Genomic DNA, 20,776 nt, shown 5'->3' with positions numbered 1-20,776 from the left:
ATAGTGTTTCATCAGAGTCCCACTGTAGTATTCAGTTCACCAATTGCCACAGTGTACCTTCTGGAATGTCTGCAAGTTTGCCTTTTGAATGGGTCCTCAAACTCAAAGAGGTCTGGCAATAAATTTGTTTTGCCGAACCTTCTTTTCAAACTATGCTGGGCCAACCTTTAGTCCTATTCAATCCCAGGATTACTCCCACTAAAGTTCAACAGAGTTCAAAGTGGTGCACATGTTGTGCTAGATAATTTCTACTTGGGTAATTTATTTGTAGAGTAATTATTAAACTACGGTAGCCAGCTGAACTCCGGCAAGAAGACGTCTGAATTGAAACCAGGAGGTAAATGGGTCCGTATCCTACATGTACTTGAAGATGTTTCTCACCAGCTTCTGGACAGCACAGTGTGATTTAAAATAACTTTGTGGAACTTGAAGGGCATTACCCACAGGCACTACCCACAACAGAGTTAAGGCATCACAAGTGCATGTAGCATAAAAGAAAAGTCTAACTAGGATATAGAGTGGCCCAAATCTTGGGCCAGTGTAACGTGAACCTTTAGACCTAATACCAAAGGGGATTTAACATGAGACCAAGTCAGAGTCTTTGAATAGTGTGAAAAGACTTAGACAGTAAATCATTTGGGGATTGTATTTGGGGATTGTATCGTACCAAAGACATATGGTTACAGCACAGTACAGAAGAACGGCCCACAGTATGTAGTGTACCAGGTATGTACAATGTAGGTACTGGTACGTGTACAGGTAAGTATGTACCGCTACATCAGCTGGAGCAGGCATACACATGCAGAGGGTGAAATGACAGTCAGATTTTGGGCATACTGTTAACATACATATGTACATGTAATTGTTCTGATTATGTGTGCTTACATGTACATTGTACATAAGTGATGGAAGAACCTGGCAGACACTGTAGGGATTTTGCTAACATTATTTTAATTTGAACAATCCACCCTCTGTTCCTTAAAGTACACAGAGTGCAGCTGTAAACTCATACAGCTGGGGGATTCTGTATAGTAAAATGCCAAAACCCTGAATTTCCTGTTTGGTCTCTGCGAACCATGTGTGCTTCCAGCTTCATGGAGCTGTGTGACTGGCGCCCTCAGGCAGGCATTCGACTAGTTGACTGATCCTGCATTTACTTGTGACAAGAACCTTTGGAAGCAGTACACGCTTTAACTGCACACTATGATCATAGAGCAAGGAACCTTCTATGATATGATCCACTGCAAAGTATTTTGAGGTTTGAGGTAACTCGACTCTTTCATTCTTGCGTTCCAAATGTTGACAAAACCAGTCACAATCTGAAGGAAGGGAAAGGCTTAAAAAAACAACATTCCATTTGGTTTTACAGGTATTTGACCTGCATGTTCAGTCCTTACAAAGCAAAATGTTTACAAATGTTTACAAGTTTTTTCCAGTCTTTCACAATTGTAAAGCACATTACAAGTGGTTGTTCTGGAGCCTTTTTGATTTGACTCTCGTCAACTTTGTACCCTTACTGTATGATGTGATTTAACCACACAGATCATTTAAACTATTCACATCAGTGGCCATAAATGTAGCAATTTTACACATTGTTTCCTCAAAAGTAGTATGGAACCATACAAGTACATCACACTCACAGGAAACAAATTGAAAGTTACAACAGTATGTTACATGTGTACATCAGTATACAAGCAAAACTTGTGACATTTAGCATTAAAAAAACAGCAACAACAGCAACACATGTATCCTATAGATCTACATAGCATCAGCAGCAGTAACATCAAGAGAATGAGCTGCTTCAACATCAATCAACCAAGAGTCAATCTATTTGAAAGTTCCAGTCTTGTCTGCATCACAGCCACAATCGGGCCAGACTTACAGGTACATGCAGGTGACCTCACAGCAACACGCACCTCACCGATTTTTCTGAATAACATCCCCAATATTACGCACAGTGTCCTGTTGCCCCTGTCTCCCCTCTCCAACCCGTTTTTAACCCTCAGCCCCCCCCCCCTTCCAGTTTGACCAGGTTCCGTCACTTCCCACTTGATTAACGAGGGGCATCCTTGCCGACTGTCATCCTGTGGCTGTTTTTGTGAGCCCACCTTGCCACCTCCAGGAAGTCGCAGGGGTACGGGGACACACGCAAGCTAAAAAAAATTTGTTTGCGAGGATCTACCCCCTATTTATCTGCAGCAACAAACATACGTGCGAGCAAAGATAATATTATTTTGAAAACTGTCGTTCCGTAAAGGGTACAGCCTACTTGAAAAACATACTACTTTCTATTTGGCTAATTGTACGCTGGTTAAAGTACAACATGTTCAGATAACTTCTTTCTTTTTTTAATTAATATGTGTACGTAGTTGGACACCATAGTCGTAGCTTGTGGCAATTCTCTCTCTAATTTTGCAAAGCTGGTCAAGACCCAAAATACATTGTACATATTCACATTTCATGTGAATGAAAATAAAATGTGATGTCGCAAAAAAACAGTTGCAAAACACTTCACAGGAGATGTGTTTAGTTTTTCAAATATGCTGCCAGGTACTCCCAATAATGTCACATATTTCATTAACGTTGGCTTTTGTGCTGAATATGAATTGGCCTCTAAATCTAAGTGTGTCTGAGACTGAGACCGAATTAAAATTGTCCGAATTTGATCTTGCTGTTTATTATAATGCTAACAATATTAACGGTGAAATAATTGACTCATAACCCATGAAGCCAAATCCAAGCTGGTAAAACCCTTTCTTCTCCTGATATTCCCACAGGTCTGATTGTCCCTGTCACTCATTGGCAAATCGCTTATCCATCTCCAATTAGGAAAAACTCTCTCTTTTTTTATCAAGCAGAAAGAATCAATTTGTCAACCTCTTAGCATCCATGTGGCTTGAATTGACTCAACAGGCTCCTGGAATTACTCTCCAGAACCTCCAGGGAGCTATTGCCTGATAGGCTCTCATCCATCATAGACTTTTTGTGCCACAAATGAACATGTTTTTATTTTACAGTGAAATTGGTGATTGCCCATAATGTACTACTTCAAAAATTAACAAAAAAAGAAAACACTTCATTTTGTAAATTAACAGAGCAGAATTTTCATAAAGACAGTTAACAAAATTGGCGTAGTACATGTAGTCGCGTGACAGTAAAGCTTGACACCAGTTTTTCACATTTATATTTCTTAATTACCAGAAAGAAAGATTTGTAAAGTATACTCCTTTGAAGGCATACAAAGGGGTACAGCCAATTATAAAAAAGAAGAAGTTTGTTTGCTGAAGTGCAATTTGTTTCGCAACTCTGACATGGCTCTATAGACTCTGTGAAATCACGAAACATACAATTTGTTTTTGTACATCATTTTAACCAATTGTCAATCAATCTGGTTACAGAAATTGAACGCATGAAAACAAATGTATACATTCTTAATCTGATGCAACCGGAGATGAAAATCTGGACCTTTACCCTCAACAATATTATCCTTGGCAGTGGCACAGGAAGCATGTATATGTTCGCAACATATTAATTGCATGAGACTATATCAGTACTGTCAAACAACACAATCGGTTGTTCAAACTCTCACTCAAGGTTCCAGAGTTGAAGTCCAGTCCTCACAAGTCTGTCACAATTTATCATAGAGCTAGCACCCAATCTTAAGACAAGTGACTAGTCTGAGAATCAGACGTTCAAGTGTGCAGAGCCATACTACAAAGGTCTGATATACATGTACATTTTATGCGACCTCGTGCACCAGGCAATTGGGAGCTGCCTTTAGAAGTTGTGACGTCATTTAGAGCAGAAATTTGGCCAAAGCTGTTGATTGGTCAATAGCTGCCTTGTTTTTTGTCATCCAATGATTGGTTACCGAAGATGCGATGAAAGGCGCCCGCTGAATGATCAGAATCAGGAGGTCAAGATGCAGTGTTTTCTTTTGCGTAATCTATGCGCATATCATAGATATTTCATAGACTACCGGTAACAAGTGACCAGCTACTCCGATGAACTGTAACAAATCATTCCTTTATCATGGTCCTTTCCCTGTAATACAGTGTACTTGCCTGACTTATGATCTGATATGTGATTGACCTGACTTCAACTCAGCAAGGTTCCCTGAAAGTGAAATTCAGACCACCTAACCTTATAATGCAGTAAATCAAGAAAAACTTTTCCAACTAAACAGCAGTCCTTCATTTTTAAGGAGCGCGATCGCGCAGGCGCTCCTACTGCGCTCCTCGACTGTCTCGAAGGAGCGCCAAAAATAGCGCTCCTCAGAAATCCAAAAGAGGGCTCGTCAAACACGGGAAGTTTAAAAATAAGAAGTGATAAAAACGCAAGGATTTTAAGTCTTAAGCTACACGTATTTTTCGTTGGTATAATGCCCAAACTCACGTTAATATGCCGCTGGACATCGCTAAAAATGAACGAACACCGAGCTCGTACGTACTGTATAAGATCGTGTGTGTACAGCGGTTGTATACTGTGCGTGCACAATCTGCAAATCGCATAGAGCTGCATGAAAACACGTGGGCCCGTACGTGCGAGTGCAGCAATGACTGGTTCCCGCTGCGCCGCGCACTAAGTCCCAATGAAGGCATGATGAAAATGCGGTAACCAGTCAATGTAAAAGTCGCGGGCGGTGCAATGCACTGCCGTACAGTGTTTTGCGTGCAGGCCGGACGGAATAGACATCGTGAATGCCAAGAAGACAACGATTGAGAAGGACGATCTTTGCAAGCTTATTCACAGAACTTGATCTTTCTTGTCTGTGTATGTATTTCCCGTGTTCATGAATTTATTTTGAGGAAGTTTTACTGGTATGTGAAGTGAAACGATGCAGCGTGTTTCACCGAAATCCTATACCGTAAAACGAGTCTCATTGCCGGCCCACCACACACAGTGCATCACAAACGCTCGTACTAGTGCGAAGTTCAGACGTTGTTAGCCAGTTTCTCGTCGTGACTAGCATTGTGTATATGGCATACTTGACCTGCATTTTCCATTATTTTTAAGATTATCGACGGCAAATATTTTCGATAAAACTTAAGGCAAGTTTGTGTCATTTTGAGGCCCTTTTTGTATAGCTTTCGTAGAGCAATTGAAATAGTTCTGGCTGAAAATGTCATGTAATTTTAACGAATCTGAAAGCAAATATTCAGTTGCTTTATGTGCTGTTTATTAACTCTCCATTTTCAAAGTATAATCAAGTGATGAACCAACTGACAACTGTATTAAAAAATGAAAGCCTAAGCAGTAGTCAAACCTTTTATTAATCTCCATTTAGTTAGTTTTTTAAAATAATTTTACCTTGTCTTACAGTTACAAAAACGAAAAAAGTAACGCAACTTGAGCATATGTTATTATGCAAAAACTAATAATAATGCAGCCCCTTGAATAAATCGTTATATTCAAAATAAAACAAAAACAATGGTAACCCGTCGTTTTACCGCTGTTTATCCGTAGATTTTAAGGAGAGCGATTTGCTCTCCTCAAATATTTGAGGAGAGCGATTTATAGCTCTCCTGGATTTTCTTTAAATGAAGGACTGAAACAGGCTGTTAATTTTATTCCACAATACATCTTTTTTTCTTCAACTGACTTCCTGCATGGAATCATTTTGAGTTGTGATGTTCAACAGTCAGCATTCACAGATGTCAAAAGTTGGTTGATAATAGATTTGTCTGAAACTTTTATCTCAGGTTCTTTTCTCTAGTGAAACGGACTTTCCCTGTCCTGACCAATAACAGAAGATAGCAGATCAGGGTGAAGAAAAGTACAGGCTTCTCCCCGAGGGACTGGTGTTCTTCTGCAGTATCAGGAGGCCAGACTTATTTTGGGTTGAACTACTGACCTGTATGAACTCTGCAGCAACTGATTCCCTTCTTTCACTTGTGGAAGTGCTAGGGGAATCTGGTGGGACAATCGGTCATTAAAGACCGATAAGGAGTGATTTGTGAAGACAAAACCTGCCCCGAGGCTGATAGGAGGCAAAAAATGCGCCAATAACAGGACAAGAGTGACAGGGATATTTTTTGGTGGGCAATCAGGTGCTGAGCCACCTTGGCTAAGATCATGGTCGGTTGTTAAAAATAGTGTCTCAGGTGCCGAAAATACACATTCGGGAGGTACATGTAGTCAACATGGTACCGGTGTCTACATCATGTAGACAACTTTCAAGTTATTGTTCCAGTTGAAGCTGTCAGTGCTAAACCTTTGAAGGACATACCTTTATATTTTTTTTTTATATTATAACTTTAAATCTTTTCATCTCTACAATTTATTTATTTATTTATTTATTTATTTCATTTTCCGGGATATTACAAACAGTGAATCATAGACAAAGCAATTACATATATACAAATAACACTGAGTAGTAAACATAACAGAAAACATAACAGAAAACAACACCCAAAAAGCTCCTGCAGGATTACCCAAAAGAAACAAGTTTCTGTCGAGGGGCTCTCCAAACTAATTGGATAACAGTGATTAATACATTTAGGATAAAATTCATTAAATAAAATATTTATAAAATTAAGCAGTTATGCAAAATATAGTTAAAAATATGGGGAGTACCCTCAGGCCCTGGTGTTTTTAATGCTGATTTCAAGTACATCTGTACAGTGTAAATCTGTGCAGTGCATACATGTGCAACAACTCTATCCATTAATGTAAACGTACATGATCATGATTGTACCTATTTGGGCATTTGCAGATATTACGATAACATTAACCACCATGTTGGATACATGTAGATGTACCGGTAGTACACTGGCACTGGTGGGCTTGTCTAGAGTGGTACCAGTTTGGCACATGTACCGGTACATACATGTACATTGGTCATGTTGGCAACCAGTTAAAGGTCGCTGTTGGATAACATGTTAATGATGTAGATTTGCTGTTATAACGTGTATGTGGTTGTGTTGTTTGCTGAATTATAGTGTGGCTCTAGGACCTATACATTCGTGACATTATCATGCTTGCGCAAAATCCACTTTGGAAATTGTATGGTTGTTTATTGCCCACAGAGCACCCATTAGTTCCTGCCATTGGGGATACAATAAAGATTATGGGGCACTTGGGGTATAATGTTGTTTGTAACTCATGCGCATACATGTACATTGTCAACCCCAAAATATACAGGAGCAGTACAACTACAAGCCTGTTTTGCATGCACAAAAACAATATATGCACCAACATTTACAGGCCTGCATACATGCAGCTGTGTTATGGCTTGAACAGTAAATGGACGACTCACATGATGCACTGCGCATGCACTTGTTTGCAGGTGAATAAATAGTCACAATTAATTTTCATTTGAATGTGCACAAATGTGTAAGCCTACTTCTTGTGTGTTTACTTTGGTATATCGTGCTTGGTTGCAACATTGGCATTAAAGTATCTGTTACATGTATGTATCCCTTCTGTTGTCACTGTTGAGAGAGTTTTGCACAAATCTCATTGGCCAGTGTAATAGTTGAGTTTATCACAAGCCCCTCGCATCTGAATCACAAGTCACCCAGTCCCACTCCCAGTCAAGTCGCACGCTTTTTCAATAAACTTTGTCAAAGGAAACCTTTTGTTCTTGTTAATTCATTCCATGTTACTTGTGATTTTTGTTTATTCAGAGAGACTTGTGATTGACCAACCACACCAGTAGTGTCATAAGGGCTTCCATTGTATAAAAAAAAAGAAATGGGTTAAGGTTTTATAGTGGCTGTTTTAATTTGGGCTGCGAGGCTGTAGTGTAAAGAGACAGTTGATGCTAAAACCATTTGAGATTAAAGTTTGGTAAAAGGAAAACAAATACAATACCAAACCATTCAAAACAGAGTGCAAAACATTCCAATTAATGAGCACAGAGTTTGATTCATTGCTAACATTTACACTATTAGAGCATTGGTGAATAATTCATTCACATAATGATCATCAGGTCAAAACTAATAATATAAACTGGGTCCTAAAAATATACAAGAATAGATCTCTGAAACCCTCACTTACGTCATGCTTACGTTAACTGATTGATTCATTGATTCATTGCTATGACATTTACAGCATAACTCATTCAGGTAATGGTCTGATCAAAACTAATATGATATAAACTGGGGCTTAAAAATATACAATCTACATGTACGAGAATAAACTCTCACTTTTTCAAGTACAAGTTAACTCTGTCATTTATAAATGGTACACTACAAATCTCCCCGGTAAACAAACCATGACCCATGTACAATTTGCTGTGGTACATACATGTACGGTAACCACCTGTTACCACTGCCTCCCTGCCATCCCTTGGTTTTGTTGGTCTGTACTTGCTCTATGGTCTGACTCTGCTACACTGTTGGAGAGGATCAGAGTCCCCCTTGTTTAACATTTTATAACCTGTACAGTGGTTTATTGATATTACGCCCAATTTGTCTTCATGGGATTTGACAGACCATCTCCATCAAAGGCAGCAAGCCGGGCTGCTGGCTCATCACTGGCTGTGTTTCCCATCATCACTTGATGCCAGCTTCACTAACATGACACCGAGTATTATTAATTGCTAATCTTTGACCTATGTGTAAACCCAGCATTAAATGGCCACGCATGCAAATATTTAAGGTACGCAGGGCTTTCACTTTTAATTTGATATAAAAGAAATGGGTCGGGTGATACACATAGATGAAGTTACATACATTTCTTAAAGCAAATGTGGAATATTTATGTTGGGATTGTTTTTGTTATGTTTTGTGTTGTTTGTTTTTCCTCAGGAATTCTTTAGTTCAAAGTTGACAAGGCTTGAAGCACTGCATACCGCATCCTGCATACCACAATTTAATTAGTTTTTTCTTAGAAGTCAAAATTTCCATTTTTGCCAGTGTCTGTCTAAAAATGTGTAATTTTTTTTCCTTCTTTTCACGTACCCTGGTTGGGTGTTTTACACTTTGAGTAGATGGTTCTGTTTACTCAAGTTCATCAACTCTTCCGGCCATGGGTTTTCCACACCTGGCCCCAAAAAATTAATGATCAAAAGGCTGTTGCCACACTGCCCTCTTGTGGTACATTCAGTTTGTTGTTCTCTGCCACTTCCATACAATGTCAAAGGTCACCATGCAACTGTCCCACCAATCCCAACCTCATCCCCCGGGCTTACCGGTACCTTATTTCCATCCTCATTCCAATTAAAGCCCTGGGTGGGAAAGTTGCTTCCTGTATAATGATTTGATACTGAAATACCAATGTGCATTATGCACCGGTATTTTATATAATAATATAATAATAACGTCCCCTCCACCTCAAAAACAATTTCCCTTTCTATTTTGCTTATAATAATTTGTAATGTCATACTGCAGATTGATATTTCACTTCGAAAAAAATGTGTGTTTTTGTAACTGCACGCCGCGACGACTTGATTCTGTTTTTACCCCAGACACCGCATACAAAAACAAACAGCCAGGCACTAGACTATTCCTTATTTGCATAGATATCCAAAAATTGTTGATATATGCAAACGATTCAAGTCAACACTAGGGTGAGGGAGCAGGTTGTGGTGGAAGCATACTGCTCAACACCATGGGAACGAGGTTGCACCAATCCAGTCCCAGGAATGGTACTGAACATCTTGAGTAGAATTAACATTCCATGTGTTGTCAGTCTTTGCTTACAGTTACACTGACTTGGTTTTTCACACTGTCTGAATCAAAGAACAGCCTTACAATCACTCATTTGCATTCATGAATGTTATTTAAAAGCTAACATGAAAGCTAACACCAATGTGCATCTGATTGAGTTATGCGAGAAAAGCCATTCAACAACGTTTTTTTCTCAAGGCATTTTGGGTCTTAACTAATTTCCTAAACGTCGTCCTCCAAATCATCCTTCCTGGAAAGAGTGTTGTCTGCAGATTGTGATAGGGGGCCAGACATCAGTAGTGCTCATTCTGGCACATGCACTCGTGTATCACATGAGTTCATGTGTTACAAGTAATTTACAGAAAATCCATCAACTCTAGTACTTCCCAGAGTTGTCTCGGAAACTGTTTGTGCAGAAGGGGTGTACCAGTCAGGCAAATATATATGCAATATCTTTACTTTTTCTTCATGCGTGGTAAAAAAAGTTAATCAGGGCTAAGTAGTGATTGCAGGGCTACAATGGACATAACTTCAGAGAGGGAGCTCTATCAAAAACACACAAACTCATGTTCGATTGATACATGTAGAAAGCATCCTTAAACAACTGCATTGCCGCTCCCTTTATAACAGGTAAAAATGTTAATGCATCTGACATCTTGAATTGTACATGTACATATACTTCGTGCGCACAGGCCTCCATTATCATATCCACCTGGATTTTAGGGTCCATGCATGTACTCAAACATCCTCTACATACACATCCACTTGAGAGTCCAGTTAAAGACCAGGGCAAACATCAACCAGGGAACAGAGTCACTTTTCACAAAAGAAATTCCAGTGGCATTGTTACTTGTTCTGTTGCCTTCTCTTCCCCTCATCCTTTTAATGGAATCGTCTTATTCATCCTTCCCAATCTCAGCTTCTCTCCCTCGCAATTCCAATCCTCTATTGGGGTCATTATCCCATCTTAAGTTTATATAACTAGTAAAGATCCCTCAGAGCCAATCTTGTCTGCATAAAATCTGTTCACTTGGCTTGTAGACTCCGAGGTAGGGCTTCCTATTATTGTCTCTCTCTGAGGGCTAGTGCGAAAGACTGGCCTCTTTACATTACGGCTAGGATTTGAGGATGAGGCTTGGGCAGCCATGACTGGAGCACGAGCTTCGTGCATGACTAACTGAAGGGGTTCCACCACCCTGATAATGAGTTTTTAATCTTTGCCAAGCTCATTGAGGGAATGGACGTACATGAACGTGTTACCAGAGTGACTAAGCAGTTCATCCATGCTTCCTGCACTCGACTCCTAGACCTTTGGTACAAGACCTGATGACTTCCAGCTTATTTGATACCAGTGCATGTTTGACAGCTACAGTATAAGGACATGTTTATGTACTGTGCAAGACTCCTCACTGTGGCATTTAATCAAGGGATATGGACCAGATTTCGGACTGATGGGATGGAATTTTATCTGAAAACTGCGTTGGATGCCTGTTGAATTATTCAGTTGTTCCTGGAAGGGATTTGTGAAGAGTAGGGAGCGGAGCCACTGCAATGAGAGTTTGAATACCATTTAGTGTCATATGTTTCACAGAAATCCTGACCCATGGGATTTGAAAGAGGGAACTTTTGTTTGGTTTCTTTTATAGGACTATTCCCTCCAGTGAAGCCACAATCTTGTCTATAGTTGTCTGAATTGCCCACTAGAGAGTAGAAAAGAAAGAAAAATATTTCTTTGTAGTTGGCTGTAAGGACTCTCAGACTCAGACAGTCATGACAGCCATGAATAAATGTGGTTAACTGAAGAGGGTCATGGCTGCTTTATACTAGGTACCCACACTGTGGCAAACGAGCTTCATCAAGGTTTTTTGCCATTGTGAATTGCGCTTAGAATTATCAAAGAACTTAATCTGTACCTGATTCTGACCTTCAGAAACAAGCCACGGACAAATTACTTTTTTTGTGAATTCTGTAAGAGCTTCAGACACTTATCAGTAGTCCTGTGATGTATGTATGTATTCAGTGGCAACAGCAACATAAACAAAACACTGACTATTTATTTGATGCTGTAGAAGCACCCCATGCCTGGTCCTGCGTTGATTTTTTCCACTGGAAACTTGCTGCGATACAGATAAATGCAACGATTGCGGCTTTTTATATTGGCTTCTCATTTGTTGCCAAGCAGACAGAGACCTGTGAACTTTGTCCCTGTGCGAGCAGGGAGATGCTGACTAGCCCGATTTACCTATGAATGGAGCAAAAGCCTGACAGGAATGCCTGCATGTAAGTACTAAATGATAAGGAATACCAACAGGATTACTGGCAAATTTATTATTATTACATGTTTAAGTCAGCCTGAAGGTCGAATTTGACAAGAGTCAGTGAAATCCTGACTGAAATGTTCTTAATGAGGTGGTATTTTTTGTGTACCGGTATCTTTGAAATCTGTTCCCTCAAAATGAGTAGAAGCGATCAAACTGTTAAATCATTGATTAAACAGTACAATAGACTTTTCTATTCATGCCGCCATGTTTGTTTACGTTATACAGTATGCCTCACTTTGATTTTCAAGATGGCGTACCCTGAGAAAGGTCTTGAATCTCACATTTTTCACTTCTCAAGTCAGGTAGAAAAAGGAACTCAAAGTGTCTTTTTCATGGAAAAGTACTTGTCATTCATTCACTGTGTTGAATCCGATAAGACTGGTGACATTTTATTTTTGGCATTTTTCACAATGGACAAACTAAGTCTGGCACATTCTTTATCATGGTCGTTGCACTCTGGGCATCACTGCATAGATACTTAAGCAGGGATTTCAACCCCCTCAAGATGATCTTTGACTCTTCGCCAGTACCCCGCAACTCAGCTTTAACATAGATGCCTGAAAAAAATCCCAGAGATATCCCAGCCCACTGGGGATCGGTGGCATGTTGGTTAGGTTGGGCCTGCCCTGTGTGAATGTCTTGGAACAGACATGTGGTTACTATGGCGATGGGTACACAACAAGACACATGTTGCACCATTCATGGAACCTGGAATGCAGGTTCATTGGTAAATGTATGGGAAAATCCTGGACATGAAACTTAAAGACATTAGGGACTACAGTGCTAGCATGAAAGACATACATGTACATGTTCTGGTATGTACGTACAGTAGATTGGCGATGTTGCAAATTGTATCGATACTTTGTGGTTGGGCTCCTTGAAGGAGCTTAATAGGAAGCAAGAACCTAGCTTCGCTCTGCCATCTTCACATAATGAGCCACCCCCAACCTTCCACACAACACAAAAGAAGAAGAGAATTAATTGATAAAATCAAATTTTAAGCACAACTGAAATGATTTATACAGAAAAGGACATTGCCATTCTAAAAATATAAAGTTGAGTAATACCAACAAACAATTAAAGGCGGCACAGGTATTGCCCCAAAACTACAAGTGATACCCTGTGGAATTTTAATACCACAACAGGTTCACTTAATTTGGTCACATGTGATTTGGTCAACTTTTACAAATCTTTATAATTGAAAATCCGGTTTGAAATGAGAAAGGTCGTAGTGTATGTACATGAATGTATTGTGCTTATTTTTGGAATTCCAAATGTGCATTCATTTGTAGCACCTCTTTTATCAAACTATTGTGAGTAGACTGTATTCTGAATCTACCTTCTGGCTTGCCCGGTTGTTGTGTTAAGCTGACTCATATGAGGAAGTAAAAATGTATTTAGTGCATGCAAACAAATTCAATACAGTGATAGTGTTGCCGTTTTGACAACCTACCGGTACCTGTATCCTACATGTACTATAAAAGCCCCTGAAAGTTGAATAAACCATTTTTTGTCACACACCAGGAAAGAACTGCTGTTTGTGTGCAGTGTATTATGGACAGTTACTCTGAACTATCAGAGGTTTGACCATCCTGTCTGAGATCTTTCCCTTTGAAGGTCTTTTGGGCAATTATGAACCTGAACTCCCACAAGTCTTGTTGATTTCTGTGTTGCTGCCAGCCAACTTTGATAAACAAACTGAAGTACATGTAATAGGATGAGACACAAAGCTATAAATGGTCAGGAGTTTTTCTCTACGAAGAAACGCTAGCAGGATGCACAACAGGTCTATAGAATATAGCAGAAACAAGCTACATGTACATGTACCGGTATGAGGATTTGTAACTGCATGTGCCAGAGTTGGAACCTGAGACCATTGGAGTGCCATACCAGTCATCGATCACGATCATCATAACCAAGAAATTTGCCACGGGTCCTGCAGTGTGTGTAGCAACATTGTATCATTGTTTAAAAAAAAACAGGGAGTTGGACCTGTATCAGAAGCATTGTAATACACAGGAAACTGAAGATTGCCGTTTCAGTCTTTGAACTCCTGGCTAAGACCATGCGTAGCAGCAAGTACACACTGATTCTTGACGCAGAGAAGAGAAGGCTACAGGACTTCATGAAGATGAGGTTTTTAGACTGTCTTTATTCTGACAAGGGAGGTGTATCACTCCAGGCATATCGTTCACTGACTGATGACATACAGGGTAGGCACAATACAATGTCTCCATCTCAACATTGTAGAGGCAAGTTGATGCCATCAAAATTCTGTCTTATTATGGTTGCATAAAAAAACTTTAACTTCTTTATTCAAGTATGCTGATGCACTGTTTAATGTTGTCGGATGGTGGAAACAGTCCATTATTTACTATTCATACCGGTAAGATGAATCTGCGTCGAGGTGTTGTAAATCAACATTAGGTTTTTGCCCTTCAACGTATAAACACCGTATACTCAGTGTGTTACCTGAGTCCATTATTTAGTTGCCATTAAAAACATTTGTTGTGAATTTCTTCAGAATTACATGTAAGGATTTTCCCTACTGTAATTTTGTTGTAGATGAAGGAAATCATATTCATGACACTGTCCTTTGTATCAAATACTAAAATATTCATGGCAAAGTTCCCTTAGTTTGAAATTTGATACCATTGTGTACGATTGGTGGTCATGTAAACCAGACAGCAATTTCTGCGTAGGCTGGTTCCGGTTCCCAGAAATGTACAGTTACCGGTACATGTAGGATTGTAAATACCAAATATTGTTCCAAAATGTTACTGTACATGTGTACTAGAGGGTTACAAGGTGTGGTCTACTCAACAAAGTGAGTTCACTTCCATGCAACATGATGGTTTGCATGTCCCATGCTGGTCAAGCGTGGTGCACAAATGACACAAGTGTTACAAGACCAATTTTCATCCGAATTGCACAGAATCATGGCATCCCTTGTGCACTGTTCAGAAATTATTGTAGCCATGATGCAGCGTTCTTATTTTTACCCATTTTTTCTGTGCTTTCCTCAGCGGACAAGGGTAAAGAAGAGGTCATTCAAGTGATCACCAGCGAGCTGGTGGCTCTGAAGGAATCCAATACCCGCCACAGTAAGCCGGTCAAGACCAGCAGCACGCAAACAGTGAGTAAAACAGCTCTTATCCAACCCAGTTGAAGTATGCAAATACTTAATTGTAGTCTGAATTTCATGGTTCTGGTTTCCAAAAAAAAGAATCTATGCATATTAAAGCCCCGAATTGCCCTCAGACAGACTAGCTTGTGAATGTGAAGCAAATTGCTGAAGTGAAACATCGGCAGCAAGATTTGCCAGAGTTGAAATGTGTTCAACTATTTGGTATTTGTGTTAAGTATGAACTGCTCTTTATGGGTTTGCAAGAAATTTTAGCTTAGTGCATGCATGCTTATAAATACATTGTACATATGTAGGCTTTGCAAAACTTTCAGTGCTAGCATTTAATCATCTACATGTACTTTGTGAGTGCAGAATTCTGTGGTTAGCGGAGCCATGAAATTGTATTTTTTCAATCTATAGGCTTCTGCCATTGTGTTTAACATTTCTTCAGTGAACAGAAGATCCACACTTTAAGTGGATCTTGAGAAGCAGACAAAACACATCTCGTCTCAAAGGCTCAAAAATGAATTCTTAGCTTGACAATGTCAGAAGGTCACACAGCTTAGAGTTCAACAACTTGGTGTCCTGAGATTGAGGTCACAGGCTCCTGTTCTGTTTTACTTTTACCATGCCACAGTTTCACTTACATTTTAATTACAGAATCAAAAAGATTTTTAAGCTTTTCTTAAAATGTGTGATTAATTGTCACACTGAAGTACCAGTACACAAAGATGTTGTTCTCTGTCCAAGCAAAGACAACCTTGATTGACACAATTTACCACAAAACAAATTGATCATGCCACTGTAATGGACAATAATCAATATCTGTGTGGATATCAGAGGAATACTTTTGTACATGTCACATCATCCTTTCCCAACTGAAAATCTTTCCAACTTTGGCCTTCCCATGGATAGGAACTATAGCACCTAGAGGTCAAATCCAACTGTGTTGGTCCTTGTACTAATCGCTGGGCTGTGGAGCGTAGAAAACTATGAAATCCATGGGTTTTGTGGCCCATGGAGTGTCTATTGGAATGGTGTGAACCGGAATGTACATGTAATAAGGATCATGGCTAGCAAAGATTCCCTGCTGGGGCATTATGCTTGGCTCATTTGCCCCATTTATCCTGGCAAGGTTACTTTTTCCTGAGGTACAATCTACCATGAATGTATTGTTGGGTTGGTGCCAGGCATTCTTGTGTGACAAAATGCTAGGATTAAGTTGTTCACTGTGTTTAGGAGATTGTTTGTTCCGTGATGTGTGTGTTGGTCTGTTTGTCCACCATTCTCACATCAGTTGTGGCTGCTGTTGGTGTAATTTCCATTTTGGCTCTGACAGTGTTTGTTAATGCTACACTTTTTAGTCCTGTCATTTTGTGAAGTTTAAATCCATTAAAACTCTAAGATCATTTAATTCATTACTTTGTGTGTTTGTAATGCAGTATGTAAATGGTCCGTCTTCTTGTTTGACAAATTTGTTTAATTGTCCATAAATGCGAATACCAACTTGTTTACGTCTGTTTCTCATTCCAAAATACATTTACCCTAAAAAAAAACTTTTTGTGTATATTTTGCCAGTTTGAAAAAAAGAGTGATTTTATAGTTTCCTTTGCAATTGCTCTCCCGCAAATTTTTTTTGAATTGAACACGCCCCCTTTTCACTGCAATTTCCCTTTACTCAGTCAATTACTTGCATAGGCCTACCTGTACAGTGGATGTACGGTATGTGAAATGCCCTTGGGTGACATGATCCTTGATTGATTCATATTTCCACTAGTTACACACCAAGGTCTGCACATGAACATGTATGTAAATGTATGCACATGAATGTTAGCCAGAGTTTTCCGTCAAGGTCATTAATGCTTTCCCCGAGATATAGCACACTAATTGCATTGACTACATGTACATGTAGTGCTGTAAATCGATAGAACAATTTCATAGGAATACATGTGGGTCCATCACGGAAACACTGCTTCCGTTACATTGCTGTCCTGTCATGGAAATAATACATGTACTACATTGTGCGCCATACATGTATGTACATGTATTATGACCCAGTTTATGTACGGTACAAGAGGAATACGTGCAGTATCACTGATCGGTATTGTACATGTTATACACAAGAAAAAAAATTGCCCTTTTCAAGTGATAATCAACTTTGAACTTTGTCATGAATTTCTCACACAGTGACAGCCTGTTATGAGTATAAAAGTCAACACTGGATTGCAAACACATCTTCAGTGTCTCATTAGCCCACATGTTCGCGTACTTTAGTCACATGCGAGCCACTCCACTTATCAGTTGAGAGAAAGATCAGAAGTTAAAAAGTCTCAATAGTAATGAGTTGGCTGGTCCTGATTCACTGATGTACCGCAAAGCAAACCAAAATGATACTGATTAAATTCTAATTTGCAAACAAAGGACCTATTTATGGACTCTTCCACAAACCAATTTTGAATGAGGGTTCATGTGGAAATCGCAAGTCCTGGATATTTTTTGTTAAATTGGACACCTGCAATAGTGATGGAGAAAATCAGTCACACCAAACATGTTACATGTAAAAACCAAACCTAAAACATATTAATAGGTTTGGTCTGGAGTGATTTTTTTCCCAAAAAAAATTCTTTGGTTGATCCTTTTTTAAATTTCTGTGTCATTGTATTTTGAAAAACTGAAAAAAAAAATTTCAGTGTGCTATTGTACCTCCAGGTTATCTTTTGAAATACATGTGCGTACCTTGTATCGCTTCCAGAAGGATACAACTTTTTTACTAGAGTATTGACTACTGTAGAACACATTCGTGCAATTTTCATTTTTGAAAAATGAAAATTGTTCAGATACAGAAGAGATGGCGGCCTTCTTGTATGTAAAGCCCTTTCACGAACCTGGTATACCGTCTATGGGCAGTTGCACCTACATTATAAGCACCTAGACCTCAGAATTCCCCCGCCCCCCACCTTTTTTACCGGTATGTACTAAAGGATGTTATTGCGGTGATTCCTCAGATAGAGTTTGCTCAAGCTCACAAAGCTCAGCCATCCTGGATTTGTTTGCCCAGCACACAGATCGAAAGATGCCGCTCTTTTCTCTGTTGTTATGACAAAATGGTTGTTTGACTGTCCACCTGGGGCACCATTGGGCCAATTGGATAAAAGAGGACATACATGCATTCATTTTTATTGCCAGATTCCATGCATGTATATCGTAAACTTCTCCAGTGTTGGGTCAACATCCTTTTGTCAGTCATTATAGGTATCTATAGAAAAACACACCATTAAGAGACATAACATTATTACAAAACTACCGTCACAAATTTGAAATGAGGTCATTTGTTGGGGAACTTATCCCATTGAGCTGGAGCTACATTTTGTTGTCTGTAGGCCGGGGCACTCATTAACAGGATCATAAGGTCTTTTATTGTTTAATGGTCCCATTACTTTGATGTAAAATGTTGACAAAATGTGTTCTTCTACATCATAGGTGTATAATGATCCAAAGTCTTTGAATATTATGTTTTAGTTTTTCATCTTTATAGGATTTTTATCATACCCTTTGGTGGTGGCGTAACTGTGTAATTGGAGTCACACTATTACTGATGCTTTGGTAATGGTGGTTGTGGCTCTTGCTACTTTGTGTGAACTGGTTTTTCTTCTTGAGGTCCCTCTAAAAGTAATGTGAAAATGTGATGACAATGCAGCTTGCATAATCAAACATTGACACCATGCTTGTCTTTCCACTTTGGCAGTCGATTGCCTGTTTGCCTCCGTGTACACCTCCATCTCCAACCTGCGACTACATGTACTTCTTTCTGTCCCCTACTCTCACATCTGCACTTCCTGTTTTGTCTCTTTTCCTACCACCTTGGTGAGGCCGAAAAACAAACCCAGCAAGCCCTCTTTTTTTCCACTCAAGCTGCAAAGCCAAGCGGCTCATTGATTCCTGTCTTTGTCAATTCCCACTCATCAACTTGTCAATCCTTTCACCTTTCACAAAGGACCACTTCCCAAAAATAAACCAATCAATATCATTGTTGGTGAGACAATTCCAATAAATACTGGTGCAATGGAAATACCTGACCAGATAGTGAAAATAAAATAAAAAAGGAAAGAAAAGATTTTTAAAAACCTGCCTTTAATGAGCCACTGTTGTGTGACATTCTGGTCCACTTCAGCAAACACCTGTAATTTTGTTTACTTTGCAACTCATTTAGGCCACCTTTCCTTTTTTTGGCAGGGGAGATCAGTAATTGATTTTTTAAGGGAGAGTATGTATTTTGCTAATCGTGAACAAACTTTGTAACCCACCTCTTGACATGCTTGACTTGAAGTGCAGTTTCAGTAGGCCACTAATTGCACTCAGAGGCATGGAAGGTTCCAGTTCAGTGGCAAGTTTCATGGTCATGCTGTTTTTTTTTAAATCATTTTCATGGTTGAAGTCGCCATAAAAAAAAATCCACCAAGTTTATACCGGTAAGTTAGTGGATGAGCATTTCCAGGCACAGTCCAGCCACTTTTACTTGAAGATGATGGGACTCATTGTCCATAGAAAACTGGTTGCACGCACAGTGGATGATGTTGAGTTCTAGCAATTTTGGGTTAAAAATGTCAGTTCTGCAAAGTTCTGTGTTTTTGGTAAATTCTTGAACATGCATGTAAATTGCATTTTGAGCGGTAAGAATGATCAAATCCCTTTAAAAATGCCCTCTAACCCACCTCCCCCAACTTCCCCCCCCCCCAAAAAAAATCCCCTCCTAAAGAAAGCACCAATAAACCCTCTTTTTAGAGTTGCCCCACGTTGACTTGTCTTCCACTCTCTGCTAGGCAAGACAGCCACGTACTTGTCGGTAAGCCAAATTGGGGGAAACATCTCGGCTCACACGGGATCCGACCATCAGAACGTTTGCCAAGACCCACAAGGGACCCGTCCAATTAGGGTCTTCCTTCCCCTTTTCTCATGCGCTCCCTTCAGTTTCCCCCCGTTTTTTTCCCCTCTCTTCTTTTACCGAACCTCAGGAACTGAGCCGAAACACACTACGAGTGTGCTAACTACTCGTGTCATTGGAATACTTCTCCTCAGAAATTTGGAGTACTTTGCCTGCGTAACAGCCTCTTTTTTTTTTCTTATCTACACACCTCATCAAGTCTGACAAAAAATTGGATGCGAAACGAATTACTTTGTTCAAGTGCTCTCTTTGTTACTATATACGGTGTATGCTCTAAAACAGAGTGCCATTCATATCCAGTGAAGGACAAGTTTTGTTGAAAAGGGATGTACGCTGTCTAACAAGGTTGTAAGTGTCAAAAGGAAATAAAATTATAATTTGACAAATTAAGAAACACACAGTGTTTGCTCCTTTGGGATCGCCTTGATTGGCTTGCGTGCGAAGACTGTCTCAGGGAGCTGTTACAGTTCCATGTCATTTGTTTGTTGAGAGAGCTCCATGAAAAAAATAACATTTTTTCTGTGCATATATATTTCTTTGCAGAATGAAGTTCGAGTCAAGTTTGAATACCAAGGCGAAAGGAGGTGAGTGTTCATTTCTCTGTATTGATCAGTTTCCAGTTGAGGTATTTGCTATTGTATTGATGTTTCATTAGTTTGGGATGACCCATCAAAAGCTATGAATTTATACCCCTCCCCCCTTTTCTTTTTTGCTGGGACCATTTCTGAAATTTAAAAAGTCTGTACTTTAACCTCCCACTTGACAACTTTTT

The 20,776-nt window shown here is 39.5% G+C and overlaps 1 protein-coding gene across 4 annotated transcripts in view; it reads left to right on the top strand.

The window, feature by feature from the left end:
* LOC119721282 (mitogen-activated protein kinase kinase kinase 2-like) overlaps positions 1-20,776 on the top strand; it is a 59,128-nt gene that overhangs the window by 23,621 nt on the left and 14,731 nt on the right. For 2 of the 4 annotated variants that reach the window (XM_038191280.1, XM_038191279.1), the window contains exons 1-3: positions 13,184-14,148; positions 14,962-15,071; positions 20,548-20,588. In XM_038191280.1, coding sequence (XP_038047208.1) covers positions 14,001-14,148; positions 14,962-15,071; positions 20,548-20,588 — 299 coding nt within the window. In that variant the 5' untranslated portion in view covers positions 13,184-14,000. Of the gene's footprint in view, positions 1-10,637; positions 11,895-13,183; positions 14,149-14,961; positions 15,072-20,547; positions 20,589-20,776 lie in introns of those variants that run through there. The other 2 variants (XM_038191281.1, XM_038191282.1) reach the window with 2 other exon arrangements.

Source organism: Patiria miniata, unplaced genomic scaffold (genome assembly GCF_015706575.1).
Source record: "Patiria miniata isolate m_02_andy unplaced genomic scaffold, ASM1570657v1 HiC_scaffold_13, whole genome shotgun sequence".
In the NCBI taxonomy this organism is placed as follows: domain Eukaryota; kingdom Metazoa; phylum Echinodermata; class Asteroidea; order Valvatida; family Asterinidae; genus Patiria; species Patiria miniata.
This window is presented reverse-complemented; position numbering and strand designations above follow the sequence as displayed.